The sequence below is a fragment of the Schistocerca serialis genome, chromosome 1 (genome assembly GCF_023864345.2).
Source record: "Schistocerca serialis cubense isolate TAMUIC-IGC-003099 chromosome 1, iqSchSeri2.2, whole genome shotgun sequence".
In the NCBI taxonomy this organism is placed as follows: Eukaryota; Metazoa; Arthropoda; class Insecta; order Orthoptera; family Acrididae; genus Schistocerca; species Schistocerca serialis.
Window position 1 is genome coordinate 766,187,063 of NC_064638.1, and position 13,704 is coordinate 766,200,766.

At 39.6% G+C, this 13,704-nt stretch overlaps 1 protein-coding gene across 1 annotated transcript in view; it reads left to right on the forward strand.

Annotated features, from left to right (window-relative positions):
- Positions 1 to 13,704, forward strand: part of LOC126482377 (protein xmas-2) — a 117,167-nt gene that overhangs the window by 64,464 nt on the left and 38,999 nt on the right. Inside the window, exons 8-9 of the mRNA XM_050106474.1 lie at positions 802 to 1,027; positions 11,452 to 11,655. Coding sequence (XP_049962431.1) covers positions 802 to 1,027; positions 11,452 to 11,655 — 430 coding nt within the window. The remainder of the gene's footprint in view (positions 1 to 801; positions 1,028 to 11,451; positions 11,656 to 13,704) is intronic.

The following is a 13,704-nucleotide window of genomic DNA, read 5'->3' on the forward strand; positions in this document are numbered from 1 at the left end:
TGCAACAGTTCCCAGTGTTTTAAATATTTTGGGAACATAGCCTCTCTTCTCATCTTATATCTGTTAACCAACCCACCCACATTATACTGTGCTGTATGTTTACATTAAACCATTTGTTATACAATAAGCTGCAGCCTCACCATTACTGCTTATTACAGTGCCACATTGCAGCCATTTATCGTGACTAAATATACCTGAATCCTTTCATTGTGATCTGTGTATTATCATCATCTTCACTTCACACTATTTATTATGCAAGTGGTTGTACTCATTATGTGACACCAGTAAAAGAATTATTTGAGTCTAGCTCAAGTTTAGCAGTTTCCATATCTCTCTCTCTCTCTCTCTCTCTCTCTCTCTCTCTCTCTCTCTCACACACACACACACACACACACACACACACTTTTTTCATCTTCATGAGTACATGATTATTTTTTTATAAAAGTAAACTATGTAATTGTAAGAATTTCTAAAAAATGAACCACTACTACTAAAAAGTGGTTATAGTGTTATATTGTTTACTTGCCCACCTTAACTTGGAAATGATGATATTGTCTACAACCATTTAAATTTGGTTGCTGTGTTTAAGCCTTGTTGTCCCCCAACTACAATTTTTACCCCCGCCCCCTCCCCCCCACACACACACACACTTCTTTCCATTACTAGACTGACTACACTAAATTAACTATTCCTTGATACTTCATGATGTGCCCTATCATCTTATCTCTTCTTTTCTCCCCTATAATTACAAGTAAATTTTCTTCATTTATAACTAATTGTTGCATTTCTGCTTCATTACAGCGAAGAGCTGAAGTTGAACTTGGATATCCAAGCTGCAGATCCAATAAAATTTGCGTTGTCAATTTATGGGGCCCTTTCTACCAATAACTATGTAAAATTTTTCAAACTAGTGAAAGAGACAACATACCTTAATGCTTGTATTCTGCATAGATATTTCACTCAAGTAAGAGTCCAAGCACTTTTTACAATATGCCAAAGCTATTCATTTGGAAGCACAAAAGCACAGGTAAACAGCCATCATTTTTGTTAAAATATATGTCATAGAATTTTGCAGCCATCATTGTATTTGACTGTCTACGTATATCTAAGGAATTTGGTTACACACCTCATAGAAGTTTGTCATTATGTTGTCGGTCGTAATTGCAAAATGAATATGTATTTTAAGAGTTTGCACTGTTGCCTTTCTATGATATGATGTACTTAACAGCATCTAATTGTTTAGCATGTATAAATTGGAACAACTGAGAGAGAATTTTACACTAATGTTGCAGCCACCCATTGAAAAATTATACAAGGAGAAAAACCCACAGCAAAAAATTTTTAGTGGCCAATATTACATGTGAAAGCTTAGCTTTTCTTGTATCTATACTGTGTGTGTATTAATTTAAACCATTAACTTTTCCTATTTGTGTATTCACCCTACTTAACACTGACACTGTTGGCTGACTACGTCATGTGTCCTATGCTCTGAATATCTCATGTCATTACAGGCAAGATACATTATGAAAGCTATGAATGGCTGACATAAAAAGTGCATTGCGCAGCCAGTGCTGTGGATGCTACCGTGCTGTATTTGATGGACTTTGTATTTACACTTTCATAATACAAAAATATGAAGTGTTCATGTTGCCGCGCATCAAAAATCTTTCCAAAACACTTTTTTTGCTGGGTTTCATCTCTTAAAGTGCCGGAAAGTTGCATGTGGTCTATAAAACCACCTTCCACCCTGGAGGTGTCTGGTTCCTGTCTGGGAATGTGCAGCCACTCGTCCATTGTCATGAGCATGCTCTGTCTCAGCTGCCCTTGTTCTCTTCCTGTGGGCAGATTCCAGCCCAGAGATGGCAATGTGAACCATTGCCACTTCACACACTGCACACATGGCTGCCTGCTGCCAATGATAGCATATATGACATCCAGTGCCATACCATTACCTCTGTGGCCTTGTGCCACCCTTGTCGGCACAGCAGGAGATGTGTGGGCTACGTGCTAGTGCTGATGCATGCCTTGCTGTCACAGACAACCGGGGGCACCATTGTATCTTCTGCGTATTAATGAACAATAACTGAAATAAATGGTTTTAGCTCTGTCTTAAGTTGCATTAAAAAGTATCTCTTTTTATTTCTTGATGGTGACTAGTTTTGGACATCTATGTACATTTTCAAACCATCCATATTGCAAGTGTGGCAATGCAGGCAAAAGCCCATGTGCAAAAATCCCACTGCAGTGACAATCAAAGCAACACTATGGCCAACCACATAGGACAGACCCTGGAGTTTTCCATCGTCTGTCTGGCCTGTGTGTTCTGTTTACTTTTGTTGAGTTGGCCATAGTGTGGCTTTGATCATCACTAAAGGTGTGATTTTTGGACATGGGCTTTTGCCTGTATTGCCACACTTATAATATTGGTGGTTTGAAAATGGACATAGGTATCCGAAATTAGTCACCATCAAGAAATAAAAAATATATTTCTTGATCCTCGAGCAGGTACACCTATGCATAAAGTGCACCAACCACAGATAATATTATCTTGTGCCGTTCCGTTGTTGTCGTACAATTGCCAGCCTGTATTATTGCTTCAGCTAATGCAGTAATAAGCTGTGTTCTCATATGTCTAAGTGAGCAGCAGCAATGTAAAAGAAACAGCAAGCCAAATAAGAGAAAATGTACAATCCGCACAAGAAAATGACCTTACAGATGTACAAGTATGAAATGTGTATTTTTTATCTAAAAAAAAAGTTGATTTCACAAGAATGATAAATAGTGCTTTATTCATAGTGTGCTCCATTGTTTGTTACACATTTTTCCCTTCCTTTGGGCAATTTGTGAATACCATGCCAATAACAATTTTCCCCTTTTGCTGTGACCATTCGTTGAGCTGGTTTTTTTTTTTTTTTTTTTTTTTCCACATCGTCCTGTGAAACAAAGTGGTGCTCAGCAAGTGCATGACCATCAATGCAAACAAGTAGTAATCACAAGGAGCCAAGTCTGATGAGTAAGCTGTATAGGGTAGAACTTCCTAGCCGAGTGCCTCCAACATGTCATGAACTGGTTTTGCCACTCATGAAAGAGCATTGTCATGAAGACAAATGACGTTATGCTGCATCTTTTGGTATTATGACCTTTTTTTGAGCAGCGAATGCTTCAAATTGGTCATTGTTGTTGGTAACACTTCATATTAACAGTTTCCTCGAGTTTTAACAGGTCGTAATAGATCACACCCATGTGGCCTCACTAAACACAGAGCATAATCTTTCTGCCAAAGCGAAACAGTCTTGTTGTGGGTGTGGATCGTGTGCCTAGGTCTACCCATAATTTTTTTACACTCGAGATTCTCAAAAGAAATCCACTTTTCATCCCCTGTAACTATATAATGCAAAAGCCGAGCGAGCAAAATCTCACATGTTTCACATTTGCCTGTGATTCTCAACTCATGTGGTACCCCTCTACTGCTCTTCCGAATCTCTCCCATCTCTCGTAGGCGATTGCAAACAGCTTGCTGACTGACACTCAATTGCTTGGTGAGTTTTTTTGTGTTCATGAATCATCTTTGTTCAACAGTGCTTCCAATTCCACAGTTTTGTATTTTTTTGGTGGTTTTCCATGTTCCTTGTCTGCACCATCGAAGGCACTATTTTTGAAATGCCGAAACCATCATTCACGTGTATCTTGTGATGGTGCATGTTCACCATAAGCTTCTCGAAGTAGTTGGTATGGTTCACCACCAGTTTTCTTCAAATGAAAACAAAAAATTAATTCTGTCTGCAAATGCTCTTTGTTTGGTATAAATTTTGACATATTGAACACAACACTATGCACACTCTTTTCCAGTTATCACTAGTGTGCCTGACACTTGTTGATGACAAAATAAAATGGTGTAGTGTCAAATCTGTATAGCACAAACTGTGTTAGTGCAACATCTTTTGTCTGAAATCCGCATTTCATACTTGTACACACCCAGTAGATTCCGAGCTAGTAGCACAGTCCCACAATGAGGCAGTTTTCTATGAGGTAATCAAATAAGCATTTGGCTGGGATTTGATGCAGTTGCACTGTTTAATGCTCCAACTGTGTTATTACTATGAGTAACACTTGTATATGGCAACAGAGTGATACAATGAAAGTTTATTTTATTATTGTTTGATTAAAACAGTGACTGAGCTCATATAAGATTATTTTGTAATTGTTTGATTATACTAAGATTAAACAGTAATTTTGCTGATACATGTTCATATTGGTAACATAAAGGCAGTTGTTCTTTACTTGTGTATAAAGTATGCCACGTGCCTGCTTGTGTTATGAAAATTGGCATACCTGCTAGGGGCTTAATGCAACTTATAACAGAGCTACAACCATTTATATCAATTATAAAAGAAGTTGCAGACCTTTTTCATCTACAACATGCAGCAAGTTTGTAAATAAGTGTTTGGTTCCGTAATACTGTTTCACTGATGCCCAACAGCTGTCAGAAAGCTACCCACTCACCAAGCCGTTATTCACCTTCGTCCTGGGGTTCTGTTCCACAGCATCTTGGCTTTGACCTGCCTTCAATCTGTGGGTCTCTCTCAGTTCAGAGGTAATTGTAGGGAGTGATATTTGCAACCTGTTAAGTGCCAGTACTGTAATTTAGCTGGACATGACTTGCTGTGTTTGAAGGCAGTGCCAGCTAAATGTAGCACATGTAGAAGATTAAGCTACAAAGCACCTCTGTGTTCTGAATCACATTGGGCCATGGTGTGGTGTAAAGATTAGCCTAATTGCTTACTTAGTTGTATGTTTTGTGTGGCTCTGTGGTCGTTTGTATTGCTTGATTGAGGTTCCTCAGATGTGTAAAACATAGGTGTCAACAATGCAGGAAGCGAGTGAAAGTTTGAACGGCCAAGTAGCCGAACTGTAGAAAGACAATGCAATGTTGCAAAGCCAAATAGGCACTCTACGAACCATTAATGAGTTGAGTTGCTAGAGGCAAAAGCTTTGGTTAATGTATCTATCCCTTATATAGATCATGTTGGAGCTAATCTAGGAAATCCTTTTTTGGCATAAATCGGTTGAGACAGACAATGGTGCATTGAAATGGTTGCTAGGGCTAAAGGATCTCTTGAATAGGTTGATGTGATGGACTCCAAAATTTGGTGAATTAGGAAGTGATGCATAAACCAGGCAAAAACACAATGACTTGAATAGGAAGGTTGGAGTATTGGGAGTGCTGGGTAAGAGCATTGCCAAGTAGCAAGAAGCCCAGATTGCTGACTCTCACTGCCAATTATTTAGGGCACACCTCCAGTTTACAACACTGCAGGCCTGTTGTGTAGAATGCCAAAATGTGGACCGTGACAGTGGTGTCTGCAGGTTTCAAGGAAGACATGTTAAAGCAAGCATATAATCAGGTATTAACAGTTCATGATGATTGGAGAACAACTGATCCACAAGTATCAGACAAGTTTTGGTGGAGAACAAGGAAACAGGACTTGGAACAATATATCAAAAGTTGTATGCCTTACCCACAACATGCTGACCTCAGCCATCAATGGGCAGAAGTTGTCAGAAGCATCCAAACCACTTGGAATGGTGGAAATGGATGTTCTTGCTTCATTCAACTGACCACCAGTGAGTAACTGTTACATACTGACCACAGTAGATCATTTTTAGACTTTTTCGCAGTGGTGGCAAGCCCAGAACAACATATGAGTACAGTGGCCCTGGTCTCAGTAAACAAACTTGGGTGAACCCAACATGATAATCCAGATCAGGGCACTAATTTTATTTCTGAGCTAATGAAACAGTTATGCCATTTTCTGTGCATTCTGTAGCATAGGACTAGACCTTTCCATCCTCAGTCCACTGGAAGAATGGAATGTGTTTATTGTATGATTACAAAAGGTTGAGTTATTGTGTAATTAGCCATTACAGTGATTGGTATGTATACCTTTTTTATGTAATGTCAACATATGGCACTGAAGTATATAGCAGTGTTGGGCTCTCACCGTACCCGGTGGTATAGGGTAGAAAGATGGCTGCATCTTTTGTGGCAATTAAGCCTAAACTTGGGAAAAATGGGGACTCAGTAAAGAAATTTGTAAAAATATTAGAGGTTGTGTGCAGAAAGTGAAAACAGCAATATGAAAGCCCTTGAATGACAGGAACAGACAGGACATTGTGTTAGCAAGTTGCCGCAATATAGAGTCAGGCAGTGGGTTTTGTTAATGAATCCCTAAACACCTAAGGGTAAAACAAAGAAGTTTGTGACCCGATACCAAGGGCCATATCAGGTTGTGGAGGTGATGTCACCTGTCAGTGTAAATTCACCTGTGTAAATACACCTGTCAGTGTAAATTTTATATTTGTTAATGAATACTTCTGTTGCACCTGTGGGGAGTGTTAAGTGGTTTAGAAAGCTTTGCCGCAGGTGCTAGTATCATTGATAGTATGGGGTGTCAGGTCTAGGAGGAAAAGAAATGGAGCAGAGGTTGATGACCAAGGTACACACGAAGTCCCTTATGTGCTTAGACTGTGTCAGTAAATATTGATATAAAATGGTTTATAATTTTTTTCTGGGATATTGTATGAGGTAGGCTTTCACTATTTTTGGGGTACATTACATGTTTGCCTTTGTTATTATCTGTCTAGAACAGTTCCGACTGCCTTCTCAAAGGGATCCTCCTCCCCTCCCCCAAAACCATCCCTTGCAGACATTTCAGGAATTCCTCACATCCAGTGTTGCCTCCCAGTCCTTCTTGAAGAACATCCCAACAACCCCCAACATCACCCCAGCTGAATCCCGTGCCATTAAGGAGCTGAAAATAGACCGCTCTATTGTCATCCTCCCGGCGGATAAAGGCTCCACAACTGTCGTACTTGACTGTGTGGAGTATGTGGCAGAAGGACTGCGTCAACTCTCCGACACCTCAACCTACAAAGCTGTCACCCAGGATCCCATTCCCTCCATCCAGACTGAGCTGCAAAAAATCCTAAAAATCCAAGGTCCCTCACAAGGCCTCACAACGGCTTCCATAGACTTACTCACTCCACCTGAGCCACGTACCCCTACCTTCTACCTATTACCCAAAATCCACAAAGAGAACCATCCTGGCCGTCCCATTGTAGCAGGCTTCAAATCCCCAATCGAACGTATCTCAGCTCTGGTAGACCAGCACCTACAACCTATCACCTGCAGACTCCCATCCTACATCAAAGACACAAACCACTTTCTAGAATGCCTCAAATCCATTCCCACTCCTCTCCCACCTGAAACCTTTCTTGTCACCATAGATGCTACATCCCTTTACACAAACATCCCACATACCCATGGTCTCTCTGCCCTTGAGCACTACCTCTCCCAACGCCCACCCGAAGATCTTCCAAAAACCTCGTTCCTTATCACACTTACCAACTTCATCCTCACCCATAATTACTTCACTTTTGAAGGCCGGACCTACAAACAAATCAGGGGAACGGCCATGGGAACCAGGATGGCTCCCTCCTATGCCAACCTCTTCATGGGCCGCATGGAGGAGGCTTTCCTGAAGACCCAACAGCTGCTTCCCCTGGCCTGGTATAGGTTTATAGATGACATCTTTGTGGTCTGGACTCATGGTGAAGAAACACTCCTTAATTTCCTCCATAACCTCAACTCCTTTTCGAATCTGAATTTCACCTGGTCCTTCTCCAAAACCCAAGCCACCTTCCTAGATGTTGACCTTCATCTTGTTGAAGCTCACATCCACACCTCTGTCCATATCAAACCCACAAACAAACAACAGTACCTTCACTTTGATAGCTGCCATCCTTTCCACATCAAACGCTCCCTTCCCTACAGCCTAGGTATTCGTGGCAAACGTATCTGCTCCAGTGACGAATCCCTCAACAACTACACCAATAACCTGACCAGTGCTTTCCTCTCCCGCAACTATCCTGCAGACCTTGTCCACAAACAGATTTCCCGAGCAATACATTCCTCCCCGTCCAACAACAATGTTCCTACCCCCAGACCACACAGAAGCATCCCCCTTGTCACCCAATATTATCCTGGCCTCGAAAACATCAACAAATTACTCCGCCAGGGATATGACTTTCTCAAATCAACCCCTGAAATGAGATCATCCCTTGACAAAATTCTCCCCACACCACCCAGAGTTGCCTTTCGTCGCCCCCCTAACCTCCGTAACATCCTTGTTAAACCCTACAATATTCCCAGACTACCTTCTCTACCCAGCGGTTCCTACCCCTGTAACCGACCCTGCTGCAAAACCTGCCCCATGCATCCCCCCACAACCACCTACTCCAGCCCCGCTACTGGTAAAACATACACAATTCAAGGCAGGGCTACGTGTGAAACTACACATGTCATTTATCAACTGACATGCCTGCACTGCACAGCCTTTTACATCGGCATGACAACAACCAAACTGGCTGAGCGCATGAACGGACACAGACGAACTGTCCGCCTAGGAGATGCCCAATACCCAGTAGCGGAGCATGCCCTCCAGCATAATTCTAGGGACCTAGGAACCTGCTACACCGTATGTGCCATTTGGCTTCTCCCACCCAACACCAGTCCCTCTGAACTGCGGAGATGGGAACTTGCACTCCAACACATCCTTTCATCCCGCCATCCCCCTGGACTGAACCTACGTTAAACAACCTCACTCCCATTCACTCTTCAGTCTTCTCCTCTTTCCCTTTCCTCTTTAGCCATTCACGCATCTTTTCATTCTACATAGTTGTGTTTATCTTTATACTATATACCTCTTTACTTCTGTATGCATCCTCTTTGGTTTGAAGCTGGCACAGTACTTACAGTAGAATATCTTTGGCTTCCCTCTGACAACCATGCCTCCATCCTTGCTACCCTCCCTGTTTACCTTTCCCTGTTGCTTCATAACCTGGGTTGTGAGTAACTGAATCCACTTTCCCTTCTTCCCTTTTTTCCCCTCTCTCCTCCCTGATGAAGGAACAAAGTTCCGAAAGCTAGGAATGTAAATTTTCAGTTCTGTTTTATGTGTATCTATCGGCTGTACTGAGCTGAGGTAAGTACTGGCCAGCCCCTCTATCTCTTTGTTAGTATTTGTTATTATTAAGTTTTTTTTTTTGATAGTGTCTGTATGTGTTGCAAGGATAGGACATGAGGTATTTTCAAAAAATATGATTCTGTTAGTGACTATAGTGACATTTTGAAGTTGACGCAAGTGTCTTTCTCCCAGATGGCATACCTCTGACCTCTGACAGCATCTAGAATCAGTATCATAATTCTGGTGATTCTACACCTTGTCAGGTGAGAAATAGTGGACACACTGCAAAACCAGGCACTTGAAGAGGAGTGTTGTTTTCTAGACAAACAGGTGTCATATAACACCTGAGTTATTGAATTTGAGAAAAAGAGAAAAGATAAAAATGGAAGAAATATAGTAGGTGTAAGAAAATACAGACTTATAGAAATGAGATTGATGAGAGTGTGTGTGTAAAAATCATACAAACAATGGAAACAATCTTAAAAACAAATGGGAGGTATGATACTCCAAGAATCTGACAGATTTAAATCACAACATGTCACGTAGAGTAGGTGACAATGCCTCAGTTATGGAGATCATTGAGAGAGCCAACCATGACAAAATTACTCTACCTGATGTGTTCACCTGCCCTTAGGCTTAAAGAAGAATTCCAATTCCAAAGAAGGTAGATGCTGACAAGTCTTAATTTTGCCAAGCCATCAGTATAATGTCATGATGTAAAATACTGACACAAATTATTTACTGAAGAATGGAAAAACCGTTAGAGCCAACCTCGGTGAAGATTAGTTTTAGGTTGGGAGAAGTATAAGAACACACAAGGCCATAGTGAGCCTTCAATTTTTTTGGAAGATAGACTGAGGAAAGACAAACCTATGTTTATAGCCTTTGTAGCTTTTGATAATGTTGGTTGGAATACACCCTTTGAAATATGAAGGTAGGAGGAATAAAATAAGGGGAGCTAAAAGTCATCCATGTCTTGTACAAAAATCAGACTGCAGACTCAAAGGACATGAAAGGAAGCAGTAGTTCAATAGGGAGTGAGACAGGTTTGTGACCTATCCTCAATGTTATTCAGTCTGCATATTGAACAGGCAGTGAAGGAAACCCACGACAAATTTGGAAAGAGAATTGAAGTTTAGGGGGAAAATAAGAACTTTGTGGTTTGCCAGTGACATTGCAATTCTGCTAAAGACGACAAAATGTTTGGAATAGCAGTCGAACAGGATGGTTAGTGACTTGAAAAGATATGAGATGAACATAAATAAAAGTAAAACAAGGCTAACTGAATCTAATCAAATTAAATCAGGCGATGCTGATAGAATTAGGTTAGGAAAAAAGACACTAAAACGAGCTGCTGAGTTTTGCTGTTGGGCAGGGAAATTGCTCACATTGTCTGAAGTAGAGATGATATAAAATGCACACTGGCAACAGCAAAAAATATGTTTCTGAATAAGATATATTTGACAGCTTGTTTAAAAAAGGGATTGGTTGATAGAACACATCCTGAGGCATCTAGGAATAATCAGTTTGGCAGTGGAAGGATGTAAGGTTGATAAAAATTGTACAGGGAGACCAAGGCTTGAATAGTAAGAAGATGCAAATGGATGTACTTGCTGTAGTTATGCAGAAATGAAGAGGCTCACAGAAGATAGACTGGCATGGAGAGGTGCTTCAGGCTGAGGACCAAAACAACAGAAATAATCAGTTTTTTCCTTCTTATTTTTTCTGGAAGTTTCAGCTTTCTTTCTAAATTAAGACAGAAGAAGTTAGCCGATACAAGCACAAACGTAATTGGCTGATTGATAACAAACTGCACCCATGGTTGTCATTGCTGTTAAAGCAGCCTTTTATTTTGCAGTCACCTTTACTGTGTAGTTTTGGATGTGTCCTCATTTTTATATGTAGGATGACCCGTCAAGTGCAGTTACTTTGACTTTGTTCATCAAGTCACAGTGGTAGAAAAAAAGGAAAAAGAAATATGGTTGCCTGGACTTTACGATGGCAGATGTGACAACAAGTTCTCACTAAACTGCTGGTGATCAGAGGAGCACTTAGATTGTAAGAACTCTATTATCCTTCATTCTTCAGTTTTTTCAGTTGTCCATTACAAATGTTAATGCTTTTATGAAATGAATCACAGAAGAAAAACTAAGCCGAAGGTAAATTTAGCAAACTATAGCTCAAGTTTTATGTCACAGATACATGTGGGTTAATAACTGTTTTTATCAAATCACTCCCATAGGTTGCGATCAGTTTGCGTCCAACCAGGAAACTTTATTTTATTTATTTATTTTGATTATACCATTACATATTATTTTATTGGCGCGCTTTATTTCCATAAATTTAATTTTCTTTAACTGTGATGCAGGATCATAAACTATTAAAAAATATGCACCAGCACTAAGCTACTTATAAATAGCTTTAGTTTTCAGTGTCTGCACTCACCAAGATTCTTGCATTTGATGATGATGAAGAGACTGTTGATTTTTGTGGACCCTATGGGCTAAAAGTGGAGGGACAAGACATAATTTTAACTGGGAAAAACAGTATTAACAGAACACAGCCTCCCCCTCAATTGAGACGGTCTGTTACACTTGTTGCCACCAAGAAAGACTGTTCTGTAGCAGAGGTAGGTTATACTTTTGATGTCAAACAAATGTAAAAGAACACAATGTTGTATTTCTTGTTTTGACTTTATCTTGTTATACTTAGAACTAATGTAACTAATTTTAGAATTTTTTGTCATACCATGTCATCTTATTTAACGCTTTCCACACTCTTGAGTTCTATATGATGACAGTATCTGCACACTTTTCTCCAATGTTGTTATTTGTTTTTAATTTTATGACCCTGAATGTGAGTACTTTTTCTATTTTGTCTGTATAATTTCTTCTTTATTGATTTGTATGCTGTTATTCTTTGCAGTACGTAGTCCTTCCTTCTAGTTTACCGAGTTGTCTAAAACTACATTTTTGCCTGTCTTCTATTTACAGTCTGTTTTTCTTGCTGGGAAACTATCTTAATGTGCAATGAGGCTGCAATACTGGCACTGTGTAGTCATGCATGTGTTAGTGATTTTATAATTCCTGTTCTTTTAAATGTATAGTTCTTATATTGCATTACATTGTTCTCATGTTTAATACCAGTGGACCAAATGTCATCATTGCTGCTTTCTGTATTTTGTTATATTTTTAATGTAATGTGATTAATATTGCAATTATTTTGTATGTGTCCATCCTGATTTCCCAGTTATAGTAGTCTTTCCATGTATTAGATTAATTCCTCCTTATCTTACTTTTCTCTTAACAATGCAGTGTCACTTGTTAGTTGTTCCTTCGTTAACTTGCAAGTAATATGAATTTATCCTTAAAATCCTTCATTATTTCTTCTTCACAAATTCTGGTGTTCAATACCGGTTTTCCACCATCTTGCCCAGATCCTTTGTATCACTATATGCTTTTCTTTATTACAAGCAGTCTTGCTGGAGGAACACCGCAACTGAGCATTATAGTAGAGGCTGAAAATACTGGTTCAGCTAGTATAGAATGTGGTTTATCATGAGTGAGTGCAGGACATGGAGCTCTGCACTCGCTGGTGGTACACACGTCCCGTACTGAGCCATCACGGTACTTGGGGTCACAGCACAAAGTTATCACACCTGATGGTGGGAATGTAAGAGCCCAAAACTGGCCATGGTTTAATCATTGAAGAATAAAAAGAATCTTGCAACTTCGTTATTATTTCTGTTCTTTTCTTTTATTTACATTAAAGAATTTTTAGTATTTGTTTGTGTACATTCAATGATTTGTGTGATTTAATCAAATACAGAGATAATTGAACTTTTATCTTTGATTAATTGCAAATATGGCTCCCATTGAAACCTTACTGAACAGAGAAATATTCAGAGATTTGATTCATCTACAGAGCTCTTCCAAGCAAGACTGCAGTGTTTCTATTCAGTGTCTTTTGGGAACTCACATTTTAAGTAATGTAGTTTGCCAAATGTGATTGAATTGTAGAGATGCAACATGCATTCTGCTATCTATTGAACAAATGGTAACATTCTCATAAGTAAATTTGAGCGATTTCAAAAATCCGAGGAGTACAGTTGTGTATTCGAATGTAAACTTCAGGTGGATAGCAGTATGGCATGTATCCAAAACAACTTTGACCAGAATGCTAGAAAATAAATAACAAAGGCAAGTGATTAACTTTACATTCCTCTAGCAATGCTATGGTGTGTTCTGGATCTGTTCACCAGATAGATAATCCCCATATTGTATTAGAATTTGAGACCTTGGGAATCCTGTGGTGGCCACAGATTATCGAGGAGGGTAGCCAAAGATTTAATTTTATGATACCTTTCCTGTGTGTAGGGATTAAGCCATTCTTGTGTACCAAGATGTATGGTTCATATTAAATAGTAATAAATTAACATGTTCCTTCTCCCCCCCCTCCCCCCCCCCCCCCCCCCCCCCCCCCCCTCCACCCCTCTTTTTCTTTCTCTTTCTCTCTTCCTCTTTCTCAAGATAAATATCCATCTTATAAATCATTGTAATTTTAAATTAATTTCCTGGCGGCATAAAATAATCATTACTCACAACTTATTAATTATTACTGATAGCTATAATTAATTATTATGAACTATATTATGAAAAGGATAGTTGCTACTGACCAT